The sequence below is a fragment of the Primulina eburnea genome, chromosome 5 (assembly GCF_022965805.1).
Source record: "Primulina eburnea isolate SZY01 chromosome 5, ASM2296580v1, whole genome shotgun sequence".
NCBI classification, from domain to species: domain Eukaryota; kingdom Viridiplantae; phylum Streptophyta; class Magnoliopsida; order Lamiales; family Gesneriaceae; genus Primulina; species Primulina eburnea.
In genome coordinates, this window is record NC_133105.1 from 4,762,349 (window position 1) to 4,788,075 (window position 25,727).

General features: G+C 35.8%; 4 protein-coding genes and 1 long non-coding RNA gene across 5 annotated transcripts; 1 reads left to right on the forward strand and 4 right to left on the reverse strand.

Moving 5' to 3' along the window:
- The first annotated feature begins 7,821 nt into the window (after window positions 1-7,821).
- On the forward strand, window positions 7,822-9,203 carry LOC140832569 (two-component response regulator ORR4-like). The gene is made up of 5 exons (XM_073196660.1): window positions 7,822-8,182; window positions 8,404-8,489; window positions 8,587-8,664; window positions 8,790-8,857; window positions 8,946-9,203. Exons 3-5 carry the CDS (start codon window positions 8,608-8,610, stop codon window positions 9,133-9,135), a joined length of 315 nt encoding a protein of 104 aa, XP_073052761.1. The 5' UTR covers window positions 7,822-8,182; window positions 8,404-8,489; window positions 8,587-8,607; the 3' UTR covers window positions 9,136-9,203.
- A 183-nt stretch (window positions 9,204-9,386) lies between these two features.
- On the reverse strand, window positions 9,387-14,444 carry LOC140832568 (uncharacterized). The gene is made up of 4 exons (XM_073196659.1): window positions 12,122-14,444; window positions 11,496-11,701; window positions 10,664-10,887; window positions 9,387-10,422 (listed from the first exon to the last, which is right to left on the reverse strand). Exons 1-4 carry the CDS (start codon window positions 13,938-13,940, stop codon window positions 9,672-9,674), a joined length of 3,000 nt encoding a protein of 999 aa, XP_073052760.1. The 5' UTR covers window positions 13,941-14,444; the 3' UTR covers window positions 9,387-9,671.
- A 2,017-nt stretch (window positions 14,445-16,461) lies between these two features.
- On the reverse strand, window positions 16,462-17,878 carry LOC140831654 (uncharacterized). The gene is made up of 3 exons (XR_012117906.1): window positions 17,685-17,878; window positions 16,826-17,596; window positions 16,462-16,562 (listed from the first exon to the last, which is right to left on the reverse strand). It is a non-coding gene; the product is annotated as an uncharacterized lncRNA (long non-coding RNA).
- A 676-nt stretch (window positions 17,879-18,554) lies between these two features.
- On the reverse strand, window positions 18,555-20,835 carry LOC140832570 (uncharacterized). Its single transcript, XM_073196661.1, has one exon. The coding sequence runs from the start codon at window positions 20,703-20,705 to the stop codon at window positions 18,624-18,626; it is 2,082 nt and encodes a 693-aa protein (XP_073052762.1). The 5' UTR covers window positions 20,706-20,835; the 3' UTR covers window positions 18,555-18,623.
- A 280-nt stretch (window positions 20,836-21,115) lies between these two features.
- Window positions 21,116-25,564, reverse strand: LOC140832571 (uncharacterized). The gene is made up of 8 exons (XM_073196662.1): window positions 24,818-25,564; window positions 23,859-24,219; window positions 23,640-23,775; window positions 22,698-22,798; window positions 22,049-22,114; window positions 21,827-21,916; window positions 21,524-21,700; window positions 21,116-21,416 (listed from the first exon to the last, which is right to left on the reverse strand). The coding sequence occupies exons 1-8, from the start codon at window positions 25,330-25,332 to the stop codon at window positions 21,378-21,380; spliced, it is 1,485 nt and encodes a 494-aa protein (XP_073052763.1). The 5' UTR covers window positions 25,333-25,564; the 3' UTR covers window positions 21,116-21,377.
- Between the last annotated feature and the right edge of the window lie 163 nt (window positions 25,565-25,727).

The window sequence follows — 25,727 nt, forward strand, 5'->3', positions numbered from 1 at the left end:
CATGGCTAAACTGATATCAGTCCCCTATATGTTCTCTCCTCTAAGGGGTGAGGCCAGAAAAAAAAATCAGAATTCAGAAATGTTCAGAATATATATTCCTACCATTAGTTCACTAGGGAGTTTCAGTGCTTCAAAATCATATATCAGAAATCATGCAGAAACTGAACTTTAAAACAGAATTATCAAACGGATTTCAAGATATTTATACATAAGCCCACTTACCGTAATTTGCTAAAAGTATTTCGGTTGAAATCTGAAGTCTGCTTGTTCTTGCTACTGGTTTCTGCTGCTCGAAAATCAGCACTCTTTTAGCTCAAATATTTCAAGTGACAACTCAAGATTTTGGTAAACCAATTTAGGTGTTTGAGGGTGATATTTATAGGCAATGTTTCTGACTGTTAGACTCTCAATTAATGGCCATAATCTGTCATTAACAGCCTTTATTCCATGTTAATGCTTCAGTTACAAGTCTAAGCTGAATCAGTAACTGTCTGCTGGAATCTTGCGCTGCTGAATTATTCTGCTGCTGGATTCTATATGCTGGAATTGTGTCTGCTGGAATTGTGTCTGCTGGAAAAATATCATCTTCTGAATTATTGACTGCTGCTGGAAAAATATCATCTTCTGAATTATTGACTGCTGCTGGAATTGTTAGCTTCTACTGAAATTTTCCATTGCTACTGAATAATGCTGCTGGAAATTCGGGTTCTCACATAATTTATATTTTCTTTTCTTAAATTTATTTATTTATCTTTACTATTTTTCAATATATATTTATTGATATAAGTGAAAGGAGATGAGTATGGAATCACTTTTGAAATTAAAGTAATTTATTTTTAGGATTTTATTTTATTTTAGCTAAAGTCATGATGTCATTATCATCCATTACATCGTCAAATGTTGCAATGTTTGTTTGTGAATTAATATTTGATATTAATTTAGAAAATCTTGATTTAATAATCCAAATATTTCATTTGGTTCGAGTTGTTTTTTTCTTTCAAAAATAGAACCGATCTGCAATTGTTCACTGCTACATTTTAGATAGACATAGTGAATTTACTTGACCAAGAGTGATTTAAAGTGCGTAGTACTTCAAGAAATTTCAGATTATAAAAGATAAAATTTGCATTTTTATAAATAACAGATGAAATTTAATTAACTTTCTTGGAGTTAAACAATGGTGGTTAGTGCTAATTTAATCCAATTCTTTTCCTCTTGAGGACAATTTTTTGGTCCCTACGTATATCATAATTAATCTAATTAATTATTAAAAATGATGGTTAATAACTCATAATTAAGATTAGTTATAAAGACTCGACTTTATTCGAAGTAATCTTTGGAGCCTCTCTATTCAAACGGAAGTTACGCAATTGATCCAAATTCCATTTTTCTTGGGTTTAACGCTATATAGCGTCGGCGGTTTGGTCCTCTTTGGTCCTAATGTCCTGTTCGTTACGCAATGATCTCCACATTTCCTTGGTTTCGCTAGAGGGCTCCGAGATGGCCGATCTAATTCTTCATGACCCAGTATTAATTAAGCATGACACATCAATTAAGACAACACATTAATCCATTATCACACCAAAAAATGGCCCTCAGACAACAATTTGAAACGTGTTTCTAGCACGAATTCAAATTGCAACCAGTTACACTGAAACCAAAGTTTTCTTGGTTCATCCTAACCGTGATCGTCCCACATCTTCGTCGAGACGAGCCACTGTCTGCTGTTCAACGTCGTATTTTTTTTCGTCTCTCAAAATTGATTCTTGAGACGACTTTATATAAGTTTTTGTTTTTGTTTTATTTTATGCGAAGGCCTTACTAATTTATTTCATTTTTCGTGGATATATGTATGTCCACAGTCAATTATTTCTCTGACCATTTTGTTTCCATATATCTTTTAAAATAATAAAATAAAAGGAAAATTAACAAGACTTTGCTAATAAATTAAAATGTCAAAAATGTCATTGTGTTAGCTGACACTGTGATATTTTATGTTTTATATTATATATAAAGTTTGGCAAAATATATTACATGGTTAGTGGAAAAAATAATGTTCTTTCAAATATTTAAAAACCATTAAATAAATTTAATTCTTAAAATATTTCTCCGATCACAATAATTGAATTTCAGTACATCCACACAAAAGTATACGAGTTAAAATAAATAGTTAGCCCAACTAAGTGTTAAACGTTTCGGTTACCAAATATTTTGATTCAATGTTAAGTACGTACGTAGCATTATACTAATTATTTAATTTACTTGATATAACTGTGTATTTTACCTTCCGATATTATTCAATTGGTTTTTTTAAAAAAATTCGATATTATTAAAATATTAATTAATTGACAAATAAAATATTAAAACTAGTAGGGTTCACTCCTCTCCTGTGATGTGCTACCAATACCATGTATACGACAATAAAACTTCTCGTCTCCTTCAAATACAGTAAATCAAATAAATTTGTGATTTGATATAAAAAAAAACTCATGTTTTGCCGTCACCCATTAATTTTTTGAGACATATCTCAAACCCGATCTCCTGCCCGCTTGCTCAATTCTCCAAACTCTTGATCACATTTATAAATCCTCGCATTCATTAATATCAACGAGAACCCAGAACTGGCTTTCGAAGAACATGAAACAAGTCGACTCATTCGTCAGGAACTGGATAAACTTGAGAAAAGTTACCGTTTCCCGTTGGCCATAACTGGAATCAGGGAATAAATTGGCCTGATGCTAAGTAATCAACTTCTTGATTCTTGCATATATAATTGGCCTGATGCTAAAAGAATCGAGAATAAATTAATTATTCCACACACACACACACACATATGTATATGTATGTAGTGGTGAAATAATATTGTGTGGATGTAGTTTATTTTTGAAGAATCTTGGACTATTTTTTGAGAATTTAGTAGGTACGTATAAAAAGAAAGGGTACAATTTAATAGGACGAACCTACTATAAAAGATGATCAAGGGCAATCTTCTCATCAATAAAGTAGCTTTAAATTGTGCCGTTCCCACCGCCTGTCCAGGGTTGAGCCCTGGGATTTGACGGCAGACTTTCTTATGTTGAGTTGGATGTAATAATTTGATTCAGAGAAATAGATTTGATTTGAAAGGATTTGAAGAATAAATTTGAAATAACAGCCATCTCACCTGGATTTCGAATATATCACAATCACTATTACATTTTCATAAATTAACAAATGAAACAATCATTGAATTGGAAACCATGCATGGATTCAGAATCCATTATTATGGTTTCAAATCTATCGATCCACACATACATTTATGTTGTATTTGGATTGACTAATTTGAAGCCATGGATTTAAAATTATTAATAAGAAATCTCTTTATATATATATATATATATATATATATATGTGTGTGTGTGTGTGTGGAATACATACTCGAGCTCAAGTTTTTTGATTCATTAATGAAGTTATTTCAAATTATCCTCTCAATTAATACATACTCGAGCTCAAGTTTTTAAATCCAAACACTTTTTTTTTTTGCAGTCCCGCTACGTTTACACTTCCTCGCATACAATGTTGGGTTCTCACAGAATGAAAATGGATATGCCATAAATTTAAAAGTTGTTGATAGAAATCCCTTCAGCTAGTAAACTATAGTCTATATGGCAATTGATAAAAAAATTACTCACGAGGCATCATATGACATTCTCGCAAGATCATAATTTTCATTTGAAAACGAGGGTGCGTGCTTGAGACTAGTATTTATTTTCTCGACAGGGCACAGTGATACTGATCTTTCAGCCAGTGTAGGAAGCAGGAAATGGAGCAAAACGAATGATCAAGCAAGGTGCTGTCGAAGATGTCGAGGCTATACTTGCAATGCATGTATCGCATCTACTCCCTGCTGGTGTGATTGGATCAAGATCCGGTTATTTACTTACAGGTTGTGGCTTCTTCAAAGCCATGATTACTTTTGAACATGGCATCTCACAAATCTGCATTACGGGCTGCCTCGGCGGCAATTATCAGTTGACAGACCATTGTATCACGAGAAGCCGATCCATTGGACTCTCAGGTTTGTACTTTTACATGTGAGACTATGTCATCTTTATTCTTTACTGACCTCTACACGATGACGACACGGTATCAACCACAACACTAAATGGATCATCGTGCAAATGACAAACATCGAATCACTCAAAATTTGGGGTGGATAGGTCTATTCATTTCCTATACAGAGGAAACATGAACAACTTATTAGTTTCCTTGGTGCATGGAAGGAGGAGACAAAGATAGGGTTTTCTTATATATTAATATTTTCTTTATGCAGTAATTTTCAATAGTTTTATGTATAGTCTCGTCTGTGAACATAAGGTGGACTTGATTCCTTTGTTGTATGTATTAGAACAATTTAAACTGGGCTTTTGTACAAAATTTCCATTGATATTGACTGATATTGTTGCAAAAAAAATAAAAATGAATGGGCTTTCGTTCATTGAAGAAATATCAAATTAAATGAAATTTTTTTATCGAATCTATATATCATACTCGAACCAATTGAGATCAGAAAAAATTGGTAAATCTAGGATGTTCTAATTAAAATTATAAGTTGGATCCAACTAAAATATCTAATATTGGAGAAAATCTTGATCACGATCTCAAGTCTTGCTAAAGCTAGCTCTGAATTTGATAGCCCACTGTCAGAATATTTTTATATCTTTTCCCCATGAAAAATCAAGTTTGATTTAATTTGTTGAGGACCATATTAGAAAGATTGGTCAATAAGGAGATCCTTATATTTTGTGAAAAAAGGTCCCACGTTTACCTTGTCTTAATTCAAACTTTAATCTAAAGTCTTTTTGGTCAGTCAACACAAATATGGAGAAAAAGGAGGATAGAACACGCTTTGCTTTAAGTTCAAAGATCATAAACAAAACATGACTACCTAATTATTTGGTATTTAAAATTAATGGGAGTCTTTTAGATTAAATCTTTAATTGTCTTTTCTGATACCCTTTTAGTTTAGAAATTTGTTTATCCCTACTTAAACATTTTACAGTGGCATATGATATGCATATTGCGGCTTATTTAGCTAACGTAGTTTGCAGACTACCACGTCATTTTGATGATTTACTTAGTACTCAATCAATGATAACAATAGCGGGTTTCTACAATAAGAAAAAGGTTATGTTATTTCAGTTTTATTATTTAAGTATGATATAAAAATAAAATTCAAATTAAATATAAGATTTATGGGGGTTTTGGTTGGCACTCCTGTTGTCGGCCTCATGATTGTAAGCGGAGCTAAATATGGACGGCAGGGGTCCATGGCAATTTTCGAAACTTGGAAGAAGAAACTTTCGAGTCTTTTTGACTTAAGAAAACTTTCTATAATTTACACTTTACCCCTCCATTCACGACATATTCCATTAATCAAAGATTTCGACCTATATTGGCAGGGACCACAAAAGATTTGTATATTTTTTAAAAGACCCCACGAAAGATTTAATATATTACTAGTGGGTCCCTACCCAATGACCTTTATTCATTTCTTGTCTGCATCAATACACGATTACATAAGATCGCTCGATAGATTCTCAACCCGCGTATCCAAATGTCAATTCAATTTTCACGCTTTGTCTTATTGTACAACACATGAACACAACCCCTCCCCCCCCTCCCCCCACGCCACCCCCGCAATGCTGGAGGAAAAATATAGATGATGAATTATTTGCGCATCATCAAATTAATTGGTGTAAGAATGTTTACATATAAAATTTAAACATGTTTTCCTTCTCGAGGGAACTGTTTTTAATGCTTAATGAACAAAAATTATATGAAAAAATACTCATTTGATTGTTCCATATTTCATAGGAGGAACCTCTCAGCCCCCCTCTGTGCCTTGGAATCTATCCATGGCTTGGAGGAGGCACAAGTAAAAAGGCGCCTAGACGTTTGACGATATTTTTTGACTAAAATTGCACGTTTTCATGGAGTATTGCTGTCAAAAAATGCATTTTGGTCATAATTTCGAGATTTGTTACTTAAATATTGATCCATATAAATGAATTAAAAAACTTAGATGCAACACAACATCGACATTTGATAGGGTCAAACGATATGAATAGCATTTTGCATTCATATCGAACCTTTTCTTCTTCTTTTTTCTAAAAGGAGTTTGCTTCACTTGTGAGTTGTATTGCCGCTATTACAAGTTAGACATCGTTATATCTTGATAAACGATTGTCATACACATGAGCACCAACTACAACGTAAATTCGTCTATTATCTTTTGTCTCAACTTCAAATTCACGTCTTGTTAACTTCATATCTGAGCAAGAACATAATTGAATATTCTTAATTTGACTCGACATCTTGGGATTATATACACGTGTCTCATATTTTAAAGGGTGCAGGAGAGAAATGTCCAAATGTATATATGAATTATTATGATGATGTCAAAACAAGAAAATTGTCACTAGTATAAGTTCCATTGGATTCCAATTCCGAATGATAGGGAATTCTTGTATAGAATAAGACCCGAGAGACAAAATTAATTAATGTTCTAGTAAGTTTGATAGCTGCCCATGTTCCAATATTCAATTCATCATTTATCTCCTCAAACACTTTAATTGATGATGTCGCTACTAGAAGAATCATATTGAATGCATCTAAGACATAGCCATGTAAATTAGCTCAAATATTTAATTTTTTTTTTATAAAATTTGCGTAAAATTTAGGACCACGACTTGCTAGGTATTAATTATATATGAAAATGGCAATTAATGTGGAGATTGTTGTACATGGATATGTGTGTTGGCGAGTTAGAGCGATGTGAAAAATCATTGGATTTCATATTAGTTTCTAAACTTGAAAATTTTCCAATTTGTGAAAATAGAAATATAATAATTTGAATACACGGTTATAACTAGGGGCGTATATTATTAAAAAAATAAAAAAAAAAGTTGTAGTCAAAATACAAAAATCTCCATTTTTTGACTTGGTCGTTTTGGAAGTCAACGCCAATTAAAGATTGCAAATCTTGAAAATTGATTCATGGGTCGCATATATTTCATCTAACAATTGACAAAATGGGAGCTAACACATTCAAGAAACATTACAAGTCCGCAAGTCAATCGATTCCAACAAGTCATCAATTTCGATCTTATCGAATCAAAACTTGAGAGTATCTAGAAAACTATTAGCACAAAGATCTTCTTTGATTTTCCTTGACATGGTCTCAAATATGGACATATCAAATGAATCTTTAATTCACACAATCACACACACCACTATAAAATAATTTTGAGGGAAGAAAAAAGATTTGTGTATTAAAGAAAAAATAATTTTCACTCAAAAATAATATTTTTGACATATAATCATTTTTAATGGACTGTATCACAAAAAGACAAAAATTTGTATGAGACGGTCTCACGGGTCGTATTTTGTGAGACAAATATCTTATTTGGGTCATTAATGAAAAAATATTAATTTTTATGCTAAAAGTATTAATTTTTATTGTGAATATCGGTAGGATTGACTCGTCTCATATATAAAGATTTGTGAGATCGTCTCACAAAAGACCTACTCCACAAAAAATTGGCTCGTGTGATGGTTTCATATAAGTATTTGTGTATTATTGTTGTTATTATTTTAAATTCAGTTTCATAAATCAGACACTTGTGCATGTATTCAAACTGATGTTTAGTAAGTAAATTAAAATTTATTATGGAGTAAATGGGACCACAATTATAGGTGAATCCTACTAAATTAATTTATTATATATGCAAAAAAAAGCTATATAATTATTATTTCATGTTTGGAGGTAGCCACCATGGTCCATGAGTAGTTGTTCCAAAAAGAAAATCTTATTGGAGAGATCCTCCAAGATCATTGTTTATGTGTGGGACGTGTAATATAAATACAACACACACATTTTGCTTCTCAACCACTCAAGAAATTAAACTACTTTTCATCATCTACACCATATATAATTCTCATAACAAACACATAAATTAAATACACATATTTTTTTGGATATTTAAATGGGAGATTTAAATTCAGAGCGTGAAATATACAGAAATAATATTGGAGATCGGACGAACATCGCAACACGACGATTTTCACGTATTGGCTGTTGATGACAGTCGTCTTGACAGAAAGCTCCTGGAGAGGCTCCTCACTGTTTCTTCATACCAAGGTATTCATCGATCATTTCATTTGATTTGTGATTCATTAGCTAGAACTGCAGATTATGTCTTCTTAATTATTTGGATTTTGTTAAATTTTCTTCGGTTTTAATTTATATATAGTGTCAAGGTAATTAATTTCTGAGCATGCACGTATACTTTCAAGAATCTGTGCTTGTCTAGCTGCGTGTGTGTATATATATATATTAAGAATGAAACTTGAAAAGTGCAGTTACATTTGTGGATTCTGGAGATAAGGCTTTGGAGTACTTGGGATTGATTGATAATATTAATGAAGAGATATCTCTGCACGACAAGGTGCGTCATGTTTTTCTTATTACATTCACAATAATAATAACAATAATAAATAGTGATAAATAAATTTCTTTTTAGTGCTTATTAAATTTATTTGCAGGTACCAAAAATTAACTTGATCATGACAGATTACAGCATGCCAGGCATCAGTGGTTATGATTTGTTGAAAAGAGTCAAGGTTAGCTCACCCTAGTTATGACTTATGAACTCCAACCATCGACACCGGCTAGCTCTCTCCGAGTATATTTTGATTTTTTGTTGTTTGATTTCAATACTAAAAAAGGGAGATAAATCTTGTTTCAGGATTCATCTTGGAGAGACATTCCAGTTGTAGTTATGTCATCTGAAAATTTACCATCAAGAATCAACATGTAAGTCGTTATATATATATATTTATTTATTAGTAGAAACTTTAATTACAAAAATTCTTGGAAATTAAAATAATTTGATGCATGGCAGGTGCTTGGAAGGAGGTGCTGAAGAATTCCTGTTGAAACCTGTGAAATTATCCGATTTAAGGAAACTTCACTCGCATCTCCTCAAATCTCATCGCCAAAAACAAGACAAAGATAACATCAAGTACAAAGAGAACACCACACTATTGGAGACAAGGCTTCCCCCTGTCCATGAATTAATGCATGTTTTATGATAAATCAGCTATATATCTTATTGGATGAATTAATTAAATTCTTATAATTATTTCCACATTATAGGTAACCTGCTGTTACATAGATACAGATGTCTGAACGTTTCAACTTTCACGAATCCAGGCTCACAAAAATCCTTCATTTGTATAAATTTATTTATCAACGGATCGATATATTATCTTAATTTAACATTACTTTTTTTTGAGCTTACGAATAAGCTTTGAGCTCTGAGTTCAAAAAATTATAAAGCCGCTTGAAACAAAGAAAATATTATTCCATCGATAAATAAATGAATATCTGTACAAAACATAACCTTTCATGGCATTCAAAGGGTGTGCGGTAAAATGATGGAATCGGAACCCTTCCTCATCTCTTTGTATTTTAAACAAACGAGGTAAGCTTCTCTTTACTAGCACTTCACAAATTGTGATAGCTACACCCTCAAATCTAGCTAACTACAAAATTATGATATTTTTACTGGTTCAACATCTGGATAATACTATTACATGTCCTCTGCCTGATAAGATTATTGATCCGATTAATCAGGGCCATGCTTTAACCTGACATGTTCGTGTAATTTCAAAGCATCCGAAGTGAAGTTCTCCAATGCCTTGAAAATGGGAACAAGGCCTCCTTGTAAACTACTAGATGCTGCATCATGAACTAGTTTCTTTGCGTCCTTGTGCTTTATTATCTCTTCGGCCAATCTCCGTCTCATTGAATCCAAGTCAGCTTTCTGATCAGCGAATTTATCTGATGGAACTAGAGGCAGCCCAGTTTTCTCTGACATTGTCATGCGTTGTGATCTGAGATGTTTCTCAATATCTTTCGAGAGATATTCTGCTTTAAGCCTTTGTCGCCCCTCCTGATCTTGTTTTTCTTCGAGTTGTCTTAGGCTTGTTAGAAGGGTATTCATGGCATTTGTCACCCTTGCCTCGGAGATAGATTCCATTGCTTGGTGCCAATCGTTGCACACTATGAAAATGGGAGGAGCTCCAAGCTGACCAGGGGAATAGGGAACGGGTCCATCAGGAGTTTCTTCCGGTTCGTGTTGAACACACTGAAGAAGCCACCCGTTCAAGGATTCAATGTAGGATTTTTGAAAGGCAATCCAGTCGACAAAACGTTCACACCATAACCGAAGCTCCCTTTCAAGCTCGGTGGTAGCCCTTGAGCTGGAATCATTTTTGAGACCAGTGTTAGCTTTAAGCTTTCTCATTTTACTATCCATGATTGATTGAAACTGCTTCTGATGGCACTTGAGCATTGCCTTCCACATTCTGATCAGCCTACAGGTCGTGATACCAATGATTCAATAGAACGGGATTGATCAATTAACAATTATATATACAATGTTCAAAAATACAAAAGAGAACTATTTTTTGTAATAGATGAATCTAGGCCTTGTAGATTAGTGGATCCACACAAACTCAAAAAGTTCAGAGTATATTCAGCCGATGTAATATGAAACAAAAGTAACAGCATTTGTGCTATTGATCATATAAAATTTAAGGAGAAGGTCAACCGTACCCGTGAACTAAAGCAGCAACCTGGGTTTGCAGTTCCTCATCACGCAACTTGTGTATCCTGTTCGAAATGGCATCAATGGCTTTAACACTAACTTCAAGTCTAGTCAATAATTTACTGATAGACGCTTGAGCAGCCTCAAGCTTTCTAGAATCGGCACCTCCTTCGTCTAAGATTTTGAGTCTCTTGCATTGCTTCTCATACAACACTCGGAGTTTTTCTTCATCCTAAAGAAAGTCCCCACTCACCAGATTGTAGGGACATAAAATTAATTGATGGGAGCATAAAATCGAATGCAGTAAGTCCAGTTTAGATTTTAGATTAATGAGCTACTTTAACAACCCTGCAAAGCCAAAAGCTCATCCAAAGATATTTTCATCTTGATAACGCAAAGAAGAGACTAAAGTTATTAGGAAGGCAAAGCAGTCTAAGGTGTATGGGTATCATAGATCATGGTCACAAAGCACATGACGTGCCACGAGAGACTTGCTTTATCAAATTGAGGAATCCTGAGATAAATATAACGTATTATTTACCTTACAAACTATAGAACTACAATTGCAGTTATTAGTTTTGTTGGGAAAATCAATAATTTATTATATTGCATCGTTAATAAATGTCGCGGGCCTTTAAAGTGCATCAGAGCTGGGAGTTCTAAGGTTAAGGGCGTGTTTCATCGAAGTACTAAACCTGGGCTCGTACCAATGTTTCAATACCGAGCCTTGAGCATTTGTGCATGCAATTTGGGCTTCTAAAAATTGTGGAAAAGACTAGCATGCGCATGTGCTGGTAAAAGAATGGGATAGCTGTATATGGTATAAAACAACTATTCTACCTTTACTTCCTTGTATAACTTTCTCTCCCAGGCATACAGCTTGTCTAGTGTGGACGAAAGGTCACAAGCATTCGCTTTTTCATCCTTGCCAACATCTTCAAAGTAAGATTTTGCCAACTCAATCGATCTAGAAGCTAATTTTACAGATTGTGCTGACGGCGACATACTAGAATGGGTAGAATGACATAATACCCGGGAGAGAATTACTGAAATACAAAACCAAGAAAAGTTAGCAACACACAAAATTCAAAGTGAAAAAGTCTTTCAAGAGCATCACCAGTCATTTTCTCTATTTAAAAAGTCAAACAGAAGATGGATATACAAATCAAGAAGGAACAATGCAGTTTCGGTTCTAATTAAAGACATAGTAAATAGTACTAGGACAGTAATGAGGCGATAACCACAGAAACAAGTTAATAGTAGAACAGTAAAGAGGCTATAACCATAGAAACAAAATGCCAGAAAGTTCAGAACTATAATGGCATAACCACGATCCTCCAACATTTTCCAGCTGTCACCATATTTCAATGGAAAACAGTCATATCGAATCAAGGAAAAAATCTCATGAAGGTTAAACCATGAAGCAGAAGAATAATGGCAGAGAAATATGTAGCAGAAAGCCACACCTTTAAGAAGGCCAGGATGATGAGGCAACTTCCAAACCTCAAGCATATTGGCTACCTCTTTTCCATATCTAGAAGCAATCTCAAAATCATCTCTGATTTCGGCCACGACTTCGTGCAAATCACGAGTGCCGTGAGGTGACAATATAGTTACACTACTCAATTTGGAAGAATCAGCATCTTGGTTTGACATCTCTTCCACCTCAAAAGACACCCTTTTCTTCCTCACAGAACCCTCATCCATTCTCTTCGACACAATAGTTTCAGAGCTGCTTCGCCCATCTGTGAAACTGGCGGAATTACTCGGGGATAGGTTTACCCATGAAGAAGTCCCCTTCTTGTTTGGTGTTGGCATGAGTGATTTTAAGCTTTCTTCAATATAAAGCGGTAGCGATGGCATCGAGGGCTTAGCACCTTCCTCACTATTTGATGGCATTGACGATTTCTCACTACCCCATGAAGCCACTGATCTTGAAGTACTACCCTCGGTTTTTCCAGATGGCACTGATATCGAAATACCCTCACTTTTACTTAATGGCACCAATCTTGAAACAACATCCTTTTCACCCAATGACACTGATCTTGAACTGCCCTGGCTTTTATCCATTGGCACTGATCTTGAACTGCCCTGGCTTTTGCCTAATGGCGCAGAACTTGAATCTCGATTTTTTAAGGCTGGCAGTGCTACAGAACTAGTAAAGCTCGCACATTTATTCTTTCTTACTTTGGTTTTCGTTCTATTTCCCTTGAGAAACTCTTTAGAGACCTCATTCTCAGTGTCTTCCTCCAAATCGGGAATCCCCTCCCTCTCCCTCAGCTCGATCGAATCTGGGCTGTTATGATTTGACTCGTACCCGAATCCTCCATTCAAATAATAGCTCGGGTACCCATTATCAGAAACATCAAAGGGGTTGAAAAAATCCCAACCCGATGCTTTAGGTGACGGCGGAGGAGGCGCCTCCTCTTTTTGCTGACGCACTTTCAAACCATCATTATTCTCCATCCTTGCCGTTGAACCCCAAGTAAAATAACCATAAGTACCACCATCATCTGCTGCAGAATTCCAGTGCGAGTCCGTGTAACCATAACTCGGTTCCGGTGGAGGCTCTCGAACTACTGTTTTCATCTCAGGAGCTGCCTTGTTCATGTAATACACATTCGATTTACTCGATAAATACCATGGCTGCATCGGCGGCCGCACTCCCGGTTGATTCCACCGATCCATATAAGGCTCCCCAAAAGAATGCGGCGGGTATGAATAAGTATATGGGTACACGTAGGGATCATTAACAAAATTATCCCCAAAGGTCTGATTATACCCATCAAATCCACCGCGCGGATAATGTAATGAGTAATCATCCTTCGCCCTGTGCTCCTGCGCGTGATAGGTATGATACTGATGGGCTTCATCATCAGAATCAAGCGCATAATGATTATGATGCTGGTGCTTAAAATACTCGGAATCCCCAACTTCTCTTACATCAGAAGAAGAGGAAGAATCCGATAAATATAGATGAGACTCATCCTCATCCTCGCAATCATTGAACTGAAATTTATCAGCATTGTTGCTTTTCTTCTTTTTTGAAGTTGGTGGCAAAATCAAAGATGGCGATGAAACAGAGGAGGAAATAGAAGTGGTAATGAGATCTTCATCCACAAACTTACGGAGGGCTTCCCCGACATCTTTGAGCGAACGGAAGTAAGAAACATGGGCAGCGGCGAGTGCATAGCGGTAGTTCGAGGCGGCGCGTATAAGTTCCCGCCGCTTACGGCAGCGAACTACAAGCGGCAAATCCTGCGCCTTAGACCCACTACACCCCATGTCAAAACGGAATCATAAGAAGCATAGAACATGAAAAAACAGATTCTGAGTGAGCGGACTTCTGTTAAGGGAAAAAAAAACTCTCTTTGGAAATTTTTCAGCTACATGGAAATGTACTAGTAACGGAGCAAAAAGTACAGCTTTTAATTACAGTAAGATGGTTTGCTAAACGATTCACATTGGATCCGCGGTGACTGGTAAAACCGAGTAAATTTGGAAAGAGAAGCCAATGGATTCGAGGGGTTTTGTAAAATTTGGAAAAAAAAGCAAAATCTGACCGCAGAAGTATACAAGGAAGGCGAAATCTTGGTCGTCCACGAGCAAAATATCGGCTTTCTTTCTTTCTCCCCCCCAGTTCACAGTGTACTGAAAAAAAGGTTGTCAGTAAAAGAAAGTGTGAAAAATCGTGAAAAAAGAAGAAATGTTCATGGAGATGTGTGTGATTGTGGGGATATGTGAAAGCAACGGGAGTGAACTGTGAAGATGATAGTAGAGAAAAGGGTCGTATCAAGTATAGCTTAAATATGTATATATATATATATATATATAACTTTAAATTATATTATATAGTGTCAAAAAATATATTTAAGTCTGTCAAATATATACATATATATATACATATATCTTTAAATTATATTATATAGTATCAAAAAATATATATAAGTCTGTCAAATATATACATATATATATAAATACATATATATAAGCAAAAACTTATGTGAGACGGTCTCACGAGTCGTATTTTGTGAGACGGATCTCTTATTTAGGTCATCCATAAAAACATATTATTTTTTATGTTAAGAGTATTACTTTTTATTGTGAATATCGGTAGGGTTAATCCGTCTCACAGATAAAGATTCGTGAAACCGTATCACATGAAATCTACTCATATATATATACATACATATATATATATATATATAAGGGGTGGAATAAATATTATTTAATTTGAATATTGATCTAACAAATATTTGTTAGGGTACCAAGATGAATTCATTTTATATATTTTCGCAAAGATAATAGAAAGTAAAACATAAATAAAGTAAGAAGATTTTGAATGGGAAAAAAATTCTATTTTAAAACTCATTTTTATTGAAAACCATTAAAATTTTGGAATTTTTAAGTAAATCTAAAAAAACAAAAATTTGATTGAGACGATTTCACGTATCGTATTTTGTGAGACAGATATTTTATTTGGGTCATCCATAAAAAATATTATTTTTTATGCTAATAGTATTAGTTTTTACTGTAAATATCGATAGATTTGATCCATCTCACATATAAAGATTCGTAAGACCATATTACCGGAGATCTATTCATTTAAAAAAAAGCCACCTTATTCAACTTTTTGTTGTGTGGTAGGGTAGCCCGTGAAATGGGGTTGTTTGGGAGGAGGGAACATGATTTCATAATTAGATATTTTTTGGGACAAGTTGTCACTTCAAGCCAACCTTTAGACATCGATAATACTGTACACATACATGATGATGGGCTACTTCAATCGATTACGGGCTAACATTGGTGGACCGTTTAACCTCAATTACGAGGGCCCACTTTCTTTTCTCATCCCCAATCCAAATATGTAGGACTTTTTTCTTCGCACTTTTCTCTACGAACTGTTTAGGACCTTTTCATTTCACTAAAAAAGGTGAGTGGAATCTTCACAATTCTGCCTCAGAGAGAACATACATAACATCACTTTGTGCATCCATTATTTCTACATCAATCTAAATAGAAATTGGAAACAAAACAAAAACATGCATTCTCGCTCTAAAATACTAAAAAAAACATGATCAAATTTCTATAGAATGTGTCATAGACAATGTATAATCTTGATACAATCTCATCAGCAATCAAAACTTCATTAACTTCTCCAAACTTTCCACAATCTAGAGATTTACCTTCTCCTATGGCGAATCCCACTTCTGTGCATGGATCCCTTGTGAGCGAATCTTGAAGTCCTTGTAACTCGAATATGATGGTGAAGAGGGCTCGTATTGTGTCCGCCATTTTTTAAACTCTTTGTCCTATGCAGGTGAATGGAATTATCCCCAGCAACCCTTACGTGCGAACGATGATTATTAGGCCTCAAAGATCGCCGCAAATGCTCATCTTTGTAATTCCTCCTAGTGCTATACCTTGACCTCCTATGTTCAAGATTCCTAGAATGCTGCAACACAGAGGTTTCACCTAATTCATACCCTTCTTCAGTACTACTACGACTGGTTTCTACTGGTTCTTCAATGTCTCTCCTTCTCCTTCTACGTCTCCTCTTTACAGTACGAAGCTTGAAACATAAGTACAAACAACAGAAATCCAACGACGAACAACAAGTTGAGAAGCAAGCCCACGTGATTCTACAGATAGAGTGGCAAATGCATTGGCAGATTCCCAGGTTGTATAAGAGATAAAAGAACAAGAGAACTGCATTTTAATTTTGTCAAAGAGAGAGTTTTAAATTTGTTTACAAGATTAGGACTATGAAATGAGTAATATAAATTTTCCTCCTAAATTCACTCACCAAAATAAACTAATGTTGCCACCATGACCAACTTGAGCAAATGCGTGACACAGAAGTTTTCGATGTAACAGACAAAATCCCATGTTGAACCACATAATGAACTGCAAAAGAATATGTATGTGAAGTTGAAAAAAAAAACTAAATATGTGATGTGTTAAAAAGCTCGAATCAAATAACACACTCAAAATTACATCCAATGCAATTTATCAACTTATTCATCGGTTTTTCTCTGAAAAATTCACTAAATGCATTGGAACCGCTAGAGATCTTAAAAACTAATGAAACGTAAATGACACATTTGCGAAGTATGGAAAATAAACAAGAAAATCATTGAAGAAAGATCTATAATAGTAACAGAAGTTACTCGCAGTTTTTGCCAGCGAGGAAATCGAGTGGGTGACCGAGAATTTTGTTTACTAGTTGAGCAAAACCGGAGGAAAAAGATCCAACCACATTCCCCATTGATAAGTAGCCAAGAACTGCTTCAGACAAATATTTTCTGAAACGACAATTAAAAAAAGGATTAACAGGCATTTTTTTTTTTGCTTAAAACAGAAATCCCAATAAGAAATATTTAGATATCGCATGGCCTTTTCATTTCGAATTGCTACGCTACAAAAAACGACTTTTGCACAACATATTTCATTTTGCCTTGGGTCTAATATGATCTGGTTCACCATCAACCCCATGCAATAAAAAAATGAGTTGGTTCTTTATTAACCCTAGAACGAAAACTGAATCAATATATAACAAAATATTACTAAAACAAATTAAAAAATAAGGAGGCGTAGACAAGAAGAATAACTCGAATATCATAGCATCTTCATACTTCATGGAAAATGCATGTACATCTGCCAAAACAAGTCTAATAGATCTATGGAAAGATAAATCAGCAAAATTTTAGAAACAGTTAATAATGGGTACGACTAATTATGATTAACTGAAAAAATAAAGAAAATTTCACGAACATAAGAGCCATTAATCTAGTACCAAAGGTTAAATTTTGAAAATGCACTGTTATGGCTACATGTATGCAAAACAACTGATTTGACCCCAAAGATAAATGAAGTTCACTTACGATTCTTCTTCTGGCAGATGGACAATACCTTAAATTTTGGAGGCATTTGATCAAACTCTAACCAAGAACAAATCCAAATCCAAATCATTTAGCCTTATGAGAAATTAATTTTTGAAAAAGAGAGAAAATCGGGAGTTTGAATTACCTTATAAATGAATTCCAAGGATTTACGTAAAGCAACAACTCAACCTTGAAGTGCACTTGAGAATTTTAGAGTTTGATTAGGCATAAAAGCGAGATTCATGGAGAAATAATTTGTATTTGTTGAAGAAGCAGAGATAAACTAAATAAGAAGAGGGCCGGGGCGGGCCGTATTTGAAAAAAATCCCCGCCTGGTTTTTTATTATATATTTCGATAAATAAATAAATAAATATTGATAACTACTAACTAGAATAATAAATAATCATACTAAATAAATTAATGACAGCAATGTTACAATATTTTAAATTTAATAAAATTGACTATAATAATAAATAATATTAGAGTGGATATCTTGTAAGACAGTCTCAGTGAATTTTTATATGTAAGATGGATCAATCCTATTGATATTCACAATATAAAGTAATACTTTTAATCATAAAAGTAAAACAAAAATTTGTATGAGACGGTCTCACGGGTTGTATTTTGTGAGACAGATATCTCATTTGAGTCATCTATGAAAAAGTATTACTTTTTATGCTAGGAGTATTATTTTTTATTGTGAATATCGGTAGAATTGACCTGCCTAACAAATAAAAATTGTGAGACCGTCTCACAAAAGACCTACTCAAAAAATAATATTTTTTCATTAATGACCCAAATAAGAAATCTCTCTCATAAAATACGATCCGTGAGATGATCTCACACAAGTTTTTGTCGTAATTATTATTACCAAATTCTTTATTCAGTTAAATCAAAATGATCGGTACTATTGATTTGATTCAAAAATTAAAATCAAACAAATGAAACCAGATTAAAATCGATTATTTTGGTTTGTATCCAAAATTTCATGGATTTTAATTATATAGATATAAATATCCTTCACAAGAATTTATTTATGAAACTGATTTACAAAACCAAGATTTTTAAATATGTAACGTCAACCTAGATCTCAGCACACTGCTTGTTTGATGAACCTAAACTTTTCGTCGTGCTTATGTTTAGCCAGTGGCAGTCCTCAAACGAACACAATGATTCAGAATCAGACAACTCAACATTAGCTACTACTGATGATTTCGGCCCCCAAGTCGGGGTACCATCCTCGTACGCGTTGTGTGTCAATCTCCGGATACCTGAACCATCTGACTTGATCACGAAAAGGTCTCCATACGGCTGGAAATGATGCGGGTTAGATATTGGTTCAGCGGAAACACCTGCATAATCTGAGGTGAACGCGATGTGTCTCCCATCCGGACTAAACCACGGGTGATTCGTTCTCCCACCTGAGCCACTCTGTATCAGCTTCTGCAGCCCCGTTCCGTTCGGATGAATCTTGAACAACTCGAAACTACCCGAACCGGGATTCTCCCTATCAGATGCGAAGGCGATCCAGTCTCCATCGGGTGACCAATTGCACATAGTATCACTCCATGGACCTTCAGTTAACCTATGGAGGGCCGCCTTTTCTCCATCCAAAGCGTCCATTATGTACAAGTTCTTGTGACCAGACCTACCGGATCTGAACACGACCCATTTTCCATCCGGCGAGGCTGAAGGGAAGGCATTGTTTTCACCACCGGTGGTTAAGGTTTTGTAACTTAAATCATCATCATCCACATTGATAGATATGATATCAACCTTCGAGGTTTCACTAGCAAACGTAGGCCCAACACTCGTGTACACCACTCCTTTCCTCTTCCAATCCCAAGCTGTCGAAAAGGCGGATCGACTAGAAACCATTCTGGCACCCGATCCATCACTATTCATGACATAAACACCCGGGAAGTTCACGTAAGCGATCCGCTTTCCATCCGGTGAGAACGAGGGAAATGATCCACCTATACGGAACAAGGAAATATTTGGTAATGGACTATTAACACTCTCAAGATGTAACTCATTGGTCTGGCCACCACTGGTAGTTCCTCTGCATTTATGGTACCCGACCAGTGCAGAGTCGGGAGAGATAAACGGGTTGAAGTGATGGGCATTCGGTGAAATGGTTTTGGTTAACTCGATGAACTTACTCAAAACAACATCAAATAGCTCTATGTGGCGATATTCAGATCCGGGTCTTCTTGTGGCCACAGCAATGAAGTTCTTGTTTGTAACAGAAGCAGCTGGAGTGAAAGCGTGCAAACCCGGCGGGGTGAGTCTCTCAACCACCGTGGATTCGAAGTGGAATCGACCATTTTCCACCGTCAAAACAGCCCTGAAAACACTCCACCATCCATCATCACATTTTCGGTGAAAATACAAAGTCGAATCATCGGCCCAGCTTGGCCATCCTCCATGCTCAATCACCTTGACCCGATTGGATCCATCAAGAGTCGAGAACACATATATATCTGTACCCAGTTCTTGGACATCTCCATGCCAACCCTCTTCCCCATACGACGCCACCGCGGTCCAGGTGCCTGACGGAGAGACGGCGGGGCTGAAATCCGCTATCCCTTTCGGCGTCATCCTCAGAGTCGACCCGGTAGTCAACTGAGTCGAGTAAACAGCGGCCCAACTCGCACGAGGCTTACCTGGGTTTTCGTGGGTCGACACGTAAACCAAACTCTGACCCACTAATGTCGGCCTGTCTTTCATCGAAATCTGGCCGTTGAAATTCTCATCGCCCACCAATGGTATCTGAACTCGATCAAACTGAGTAGAAACTCCAAGAAGGGATCGCGGTTGCACAAGTAACGAAGGAGAAATATGGACCGCATCCAGATATATACTCGTCGACCCGTTCCGTTCAGTTACGTACACAAGGTTCACAGACGGGAGGGAATAGTTCTTCAAGAAAGGCAGCGCAGAGACTGATGCAAAATAGCCGTTAAAATTGATAGATTTCCCATCGGTGAGACGGATTTCCTTCGATTTGTCCGATACTCGGAGATAGTAGATATCAAACGCATATCTTGGTCTCCCCAACGTAGAGAATGCTATGCTGCTGTGTTCCGGCGTAGCATGGGAGATTACTGAAAAACTGAAGAGAATGAAGCAGCAAGACAGCACCTTTTGACGCGAGGTCTTCATTTTTCCACAACTATTATCATCAAAGATAAGAGTTGAATTTAATCAAGACAAAGAAGTCGATACGTACGTAAGAGCTGACGCAGAGGGAAGTGCTACTGTATCGTTTTGGGTTGGGTTTTGGATAAGGTCACGTGTACACTTGGTGGTACACAAACGAAAGGTTGAAGGGAAATCGTCTCTGCCTATTTAGAATTTTCTGTAGATCTGGGGCCCCATGCAAATTCAATAATGTGCTGATTAAGCTATATAAGATAAAGATTTTAACTTTATAATCCAAATTCCCCTCTCAACATACATTAAAAAACTCCCCTGGTTAAAAATCATTATATTTTTATTATTTCGAAAATGGTACTTTTGATTTCGGTAACTCTTAACTTCATAGTAATTACACAAACATGCATACTTCGAAATGAACATCTGAACGAGTTTAAAATTACCCTTATTGATTTTGCAAAGTTGAACGGTCGTTATGCAATTTACCTAGTAATACGATTGCACACATAAATAAACCTCTGGTACATTACAAGAAGTACAATACACAACCAAACAAATGAAAAGGTAATAGTTAAGAATCACGTGAAAACCATAGTGGTAAATCCCACTGCCACAGTACCTGTCAATCATTCTTACAACCATGCCAATTATATTCACACCCCTTGCGCAGCAATTAACTCATCGAAGTTCCTCTGCACTAAATTTGTTCCATGCTTCCTATGAAACACAAGATTAAACCGAGTGAGGAAATAGCAGTTTAACGAATCTAATTTGGGTTCATCCAAGAACATATTGGTGGATTCATGATGATTAAACAGCAGTACCTTGAGAAGATCAAAAACCTTTTCAGCAATATATTTTTGTTGGATATTAGATCCCTTTTGTTGAACCTTGTCCGGATGGACGTATAAGGTCGCCTTTTTGTAGACCTTCTTCACCGAATCTGAAGTAATCATATCTGTCAATGAAACTGGTCTCCAACCACATTCAGGCCACAAGACCTGTACAAAATAGCATACACATATGTTTGAAGTTGAAGCGCAAATATTCAACTAAAATTTAACTTTAAGCAGAAAATCATAGTGGCCCACCACATTAACCCCAGCCATTATGCATTAGAAACAAACCTGTTGCAATGAGGACAACAAAGCACGTAGATTGCCTTCTTTTCCTGCAGCCCATCGGCGTATATCATTGTCCAAAGTTTCTGCAAGCCTCTGAATCAAGTGATCCGATAATAAATTATAACAAGGTGTGATCTCGAAGATGGTAACTGTAACACAAGCATGAGCAAGTGCCTGTGCGTGCGCTCATAAGAGTGCTTTCTCTAAATTTTCAGCATCACTTACTTGTTTCTCTTCCTGCTCGAGCTGAATCTGAAAATCACGCTGGTTCTTGTCAACTAGTGCTTTAGCCTGGAAAGAAAGATGATGAATTCTTGTACGCAATATACAAAAAGTATCAGTTCCAAAAACCAGTAGAAGAGCTCAATACCAAGAAACTTTTGTAAATGTACGGCAAATATATTGAGTATTGATGGTTTGTGAAAGCTGAGGCAAAAGACATTCTCATAGGCCCGACCCCACTCCCTAAGCCACTGCAACTAGTATGGGACACTAGAACACATTGCGAAAAGAAATGAAGGAATTGGTAGAAATGCAGCTTCGCTTTGCTGACTTTGGAAATATAACTACAATGTCTGATGTCTCATGATTCAACAATCAAAACTAAAAATTAAATAAACACGGGTATATTACATGACGTGAAAGACTCCTATTTCCATGCCAATAAAATAAAAGGTGAGAATTGTCCCCTTCAATGACAACAAATGAAGTAGCATGATTGTTGATACAGGCATTTGAGTTGTCAACTACTTCAATATCTGGAGCCCATAATAAAATTTTCAAATGCCAGCATAGTACTGATCTGGAAAAATAACCAGGATGCATGATCTAAGAAACAGACACTTGACAAAATGAAACTGAGAACCAATCTTACCATTCGTCCATACATTCTCATATGACGATTTAGTCTCGCTTTCCGTCTTTCTTTAGGTTCTCCTTCAATTTCATGAAACTCCCCTGATGAAGTGGTAACATCTGGAACCGGTGATGTATAAAGAAACCAATGAATGCCCAAGCTAAAAGGATATAAGAATCAGCATCACTTGACAATATCTAAGTTATATATACAGGTTGAGGTTCTCAGTGGTCCGACTTTGTGACACCAATTAATTTTTATGAAAATATCGTATTTATTTAGATAACTAACATTTTTCATATAATTTACTCATAATTACAATATTCATAGCTACAATATCTAATCCACTTTAAAAATTCAAAAAATTCAGATATTATCTCTACAAATCACATATTTAATATAATTGTATTATCATTATCCAAATAGTAATTAAAAACTATAAAAAAAATTATGAATCAACTCGATCTATTAATGATCATGATTCATGTACATAATAGTCATTATTTTACACAAGCATTGAGGGTATGACGTTCACTTATATTTTATTAAAATTATCTTCAAAGCAAAAGAAACTAGTATTATTACGCATATCCTTGACCAAATATTTGTAGATCATCTTATGTTGATAACAGGTTTTGTTTGAATTATCCATTCTTGTAGTGACTAGTGAATAAGATAATACATGCACGGCGATCAATGTTGTACAACTAAGGTAGTGTTTGCAAGAGCTTATTTTAAGTGCTTCTCAACTTCTACATACAATTTCCGAACATTAAATTGGTTAGAATCTTGAAAGCACTTAAAATAAACTCTTGCAAACACTTACTAAGTTTAGTTTCAAAATCCTCCAGAATTAAAAGATAATCATTATGATATCATTTTAATAAGGCCAATATTATTTACAATCCAATTTATATGCCTCATACTCCACTTAATGTAGTTCCAGAAATTTGTAAGTACCTCCAAAAAGTGAAGTGAAGTCACCCCCAATATTTGTCACAGAAGAATTTATGCTTGTGCTGGAAGAGGACCACAACGGAGTTTTCTTCACTACAGTAATTTCTTCTTCTTGAAAGAAGGTTCCAAACAGGGAATCCTGGACGATATAAAATAACTTCGATCAAATAATAGAAGTCTCAAGACATTGTGAATTAATAGTGAAAAGTCAAATTATTCCACCGTAGTAGAAGTTGATCTCGCAGCATGGTCTTGCCGTTTGCCACCACTAAAAATTGCATCTAGAACATCCACATTTTGAAAACCATTTGAAGCAGTGTCAGCCATTGGTCTTTCAGTTTTGGTCCCTGTGTCATTAGTTCTAGAATCATTTTGGTGCAAGCCGGCAGCAAACTCATCCAGGTCATCCAATGAAGAATAAACATTGCCTTTTCCTTGTTCTGAGGGACTACCGGATGGCCATGAGGCATCTTCCTGAGATAAAGGTGATTCAAAGGCTACAAAAGGATCATCTTCTACAGTCAATTTTGATTTAGAAGAATGACCATTTAACTCTGAAGAAAGTTTCGCCTTTGGACGTTGCCTGTGGAATGTACAAAAAGATAGGACCTTTTTTTACCAGGTTGGAACCAAAAATTGAAGACAGATAAAGAACAAAAATTGAAGGCAGATGAAGAACGCGAATGAGAAAAACATCCCTGAAGTGGTACTGTGAAATTTCTTAGAGCGTGACATAACAGCCAGCAGGAAAAAACACAGCAGACAAAATTGAATGATTCTTAACTTTTTCGTAAAAAGAAGAGATCATACATCAGTCAACCTGAGCTCAAATCATGCACAACGCATGCATTTCATCCGTTAAGTTTTTCATTCTGCTTCGCATAAAAGCCGAGCTGCTGTAATATTAAAGTTCTTAGCGCCAATACTAATGTTCATAAGGTGCACTTGCAAGAACCAAGTAAACGACACCAAAAAGTTCTTACAAATTCATTAAATTACCATTACGCGCCTTCTTAAGACCGCGACACTAATATACTCACTCATATCAGGAATTACCATCGCTACTTCTTCAATTTAATACGAATCTGCAGAGATCATATATTGGAATTTGGAAAGAAATGACATGCGATATAACAGCTACAACAGATGTTACAGATCAAAATAAATGAATCAACGCATACCCATTTTTTGACGAATTAGCTCCCCCAAATCCTGGTATCAAATCGTCATATCCAGACCCCTTCTCTTCAGGCTTCCCAATAGAATTCACCCCAAGATTCCCAACCAAATCGTCAACAGGATCAATTTTCTTTGGCTTTGCTCCTTGGAAATCCTCAAAAACATCAAAACCCACCGAATCCAAACCTCCGCCACTATTCCCGTGATTTGAGCTATTAAGGACCGATTCCAAATCTATTGCCCCGTATTGACCAGACCCAGGAACGGTCCCACCAAACACATCATCGTCACCAAAGAAATTATGGGGTTGACCAGATTTATGGACGTTAACATTCGATCTAAAAATCCCGTCAAGCTCATCAACGGGCAAGGAAGAGGAATCATTAAACGACGAAGTACAGATGGAGCTACTGCCGCTGAAATGAGAATTATGTTTAATCTTCGATTTCGCCATGGGAGCTGATTTTCCATGAGCTTTGAATCCAATGCTCTGCACCAATACTCCGAATTCATCCATTATTTCGACCGGGAAACAGCTAAAAAAATTCACAGGAAAGATATGATTTTGATACAGCCCGCGAATTTGTATTATGGTGGGCGTGTGATTGGAATGTTGAGGAGTAATGGGTGGGAAAAAATCAACGACGAAGAGGGAATGAGTGGAGAATCCGTCGGATGCCTAAATTCTCTCCTGCAACGCGTGTCGGTGGACTCAATGTGGTGCCAAGATTCTAAAGCAATTGCTTCCCTCTCTCATTTAAGGAAAAATGGTTGTCTTAGCTTTTATAGTCGTATATCTTATAAAAATTTTATTTCCATTTTTTTTACAATTTAGTCATTTTTAATCAAGAATATAATGATTTCAACATTATATTGTTGTCGGTGATATGTCATATAAAAAATAATTAAAAT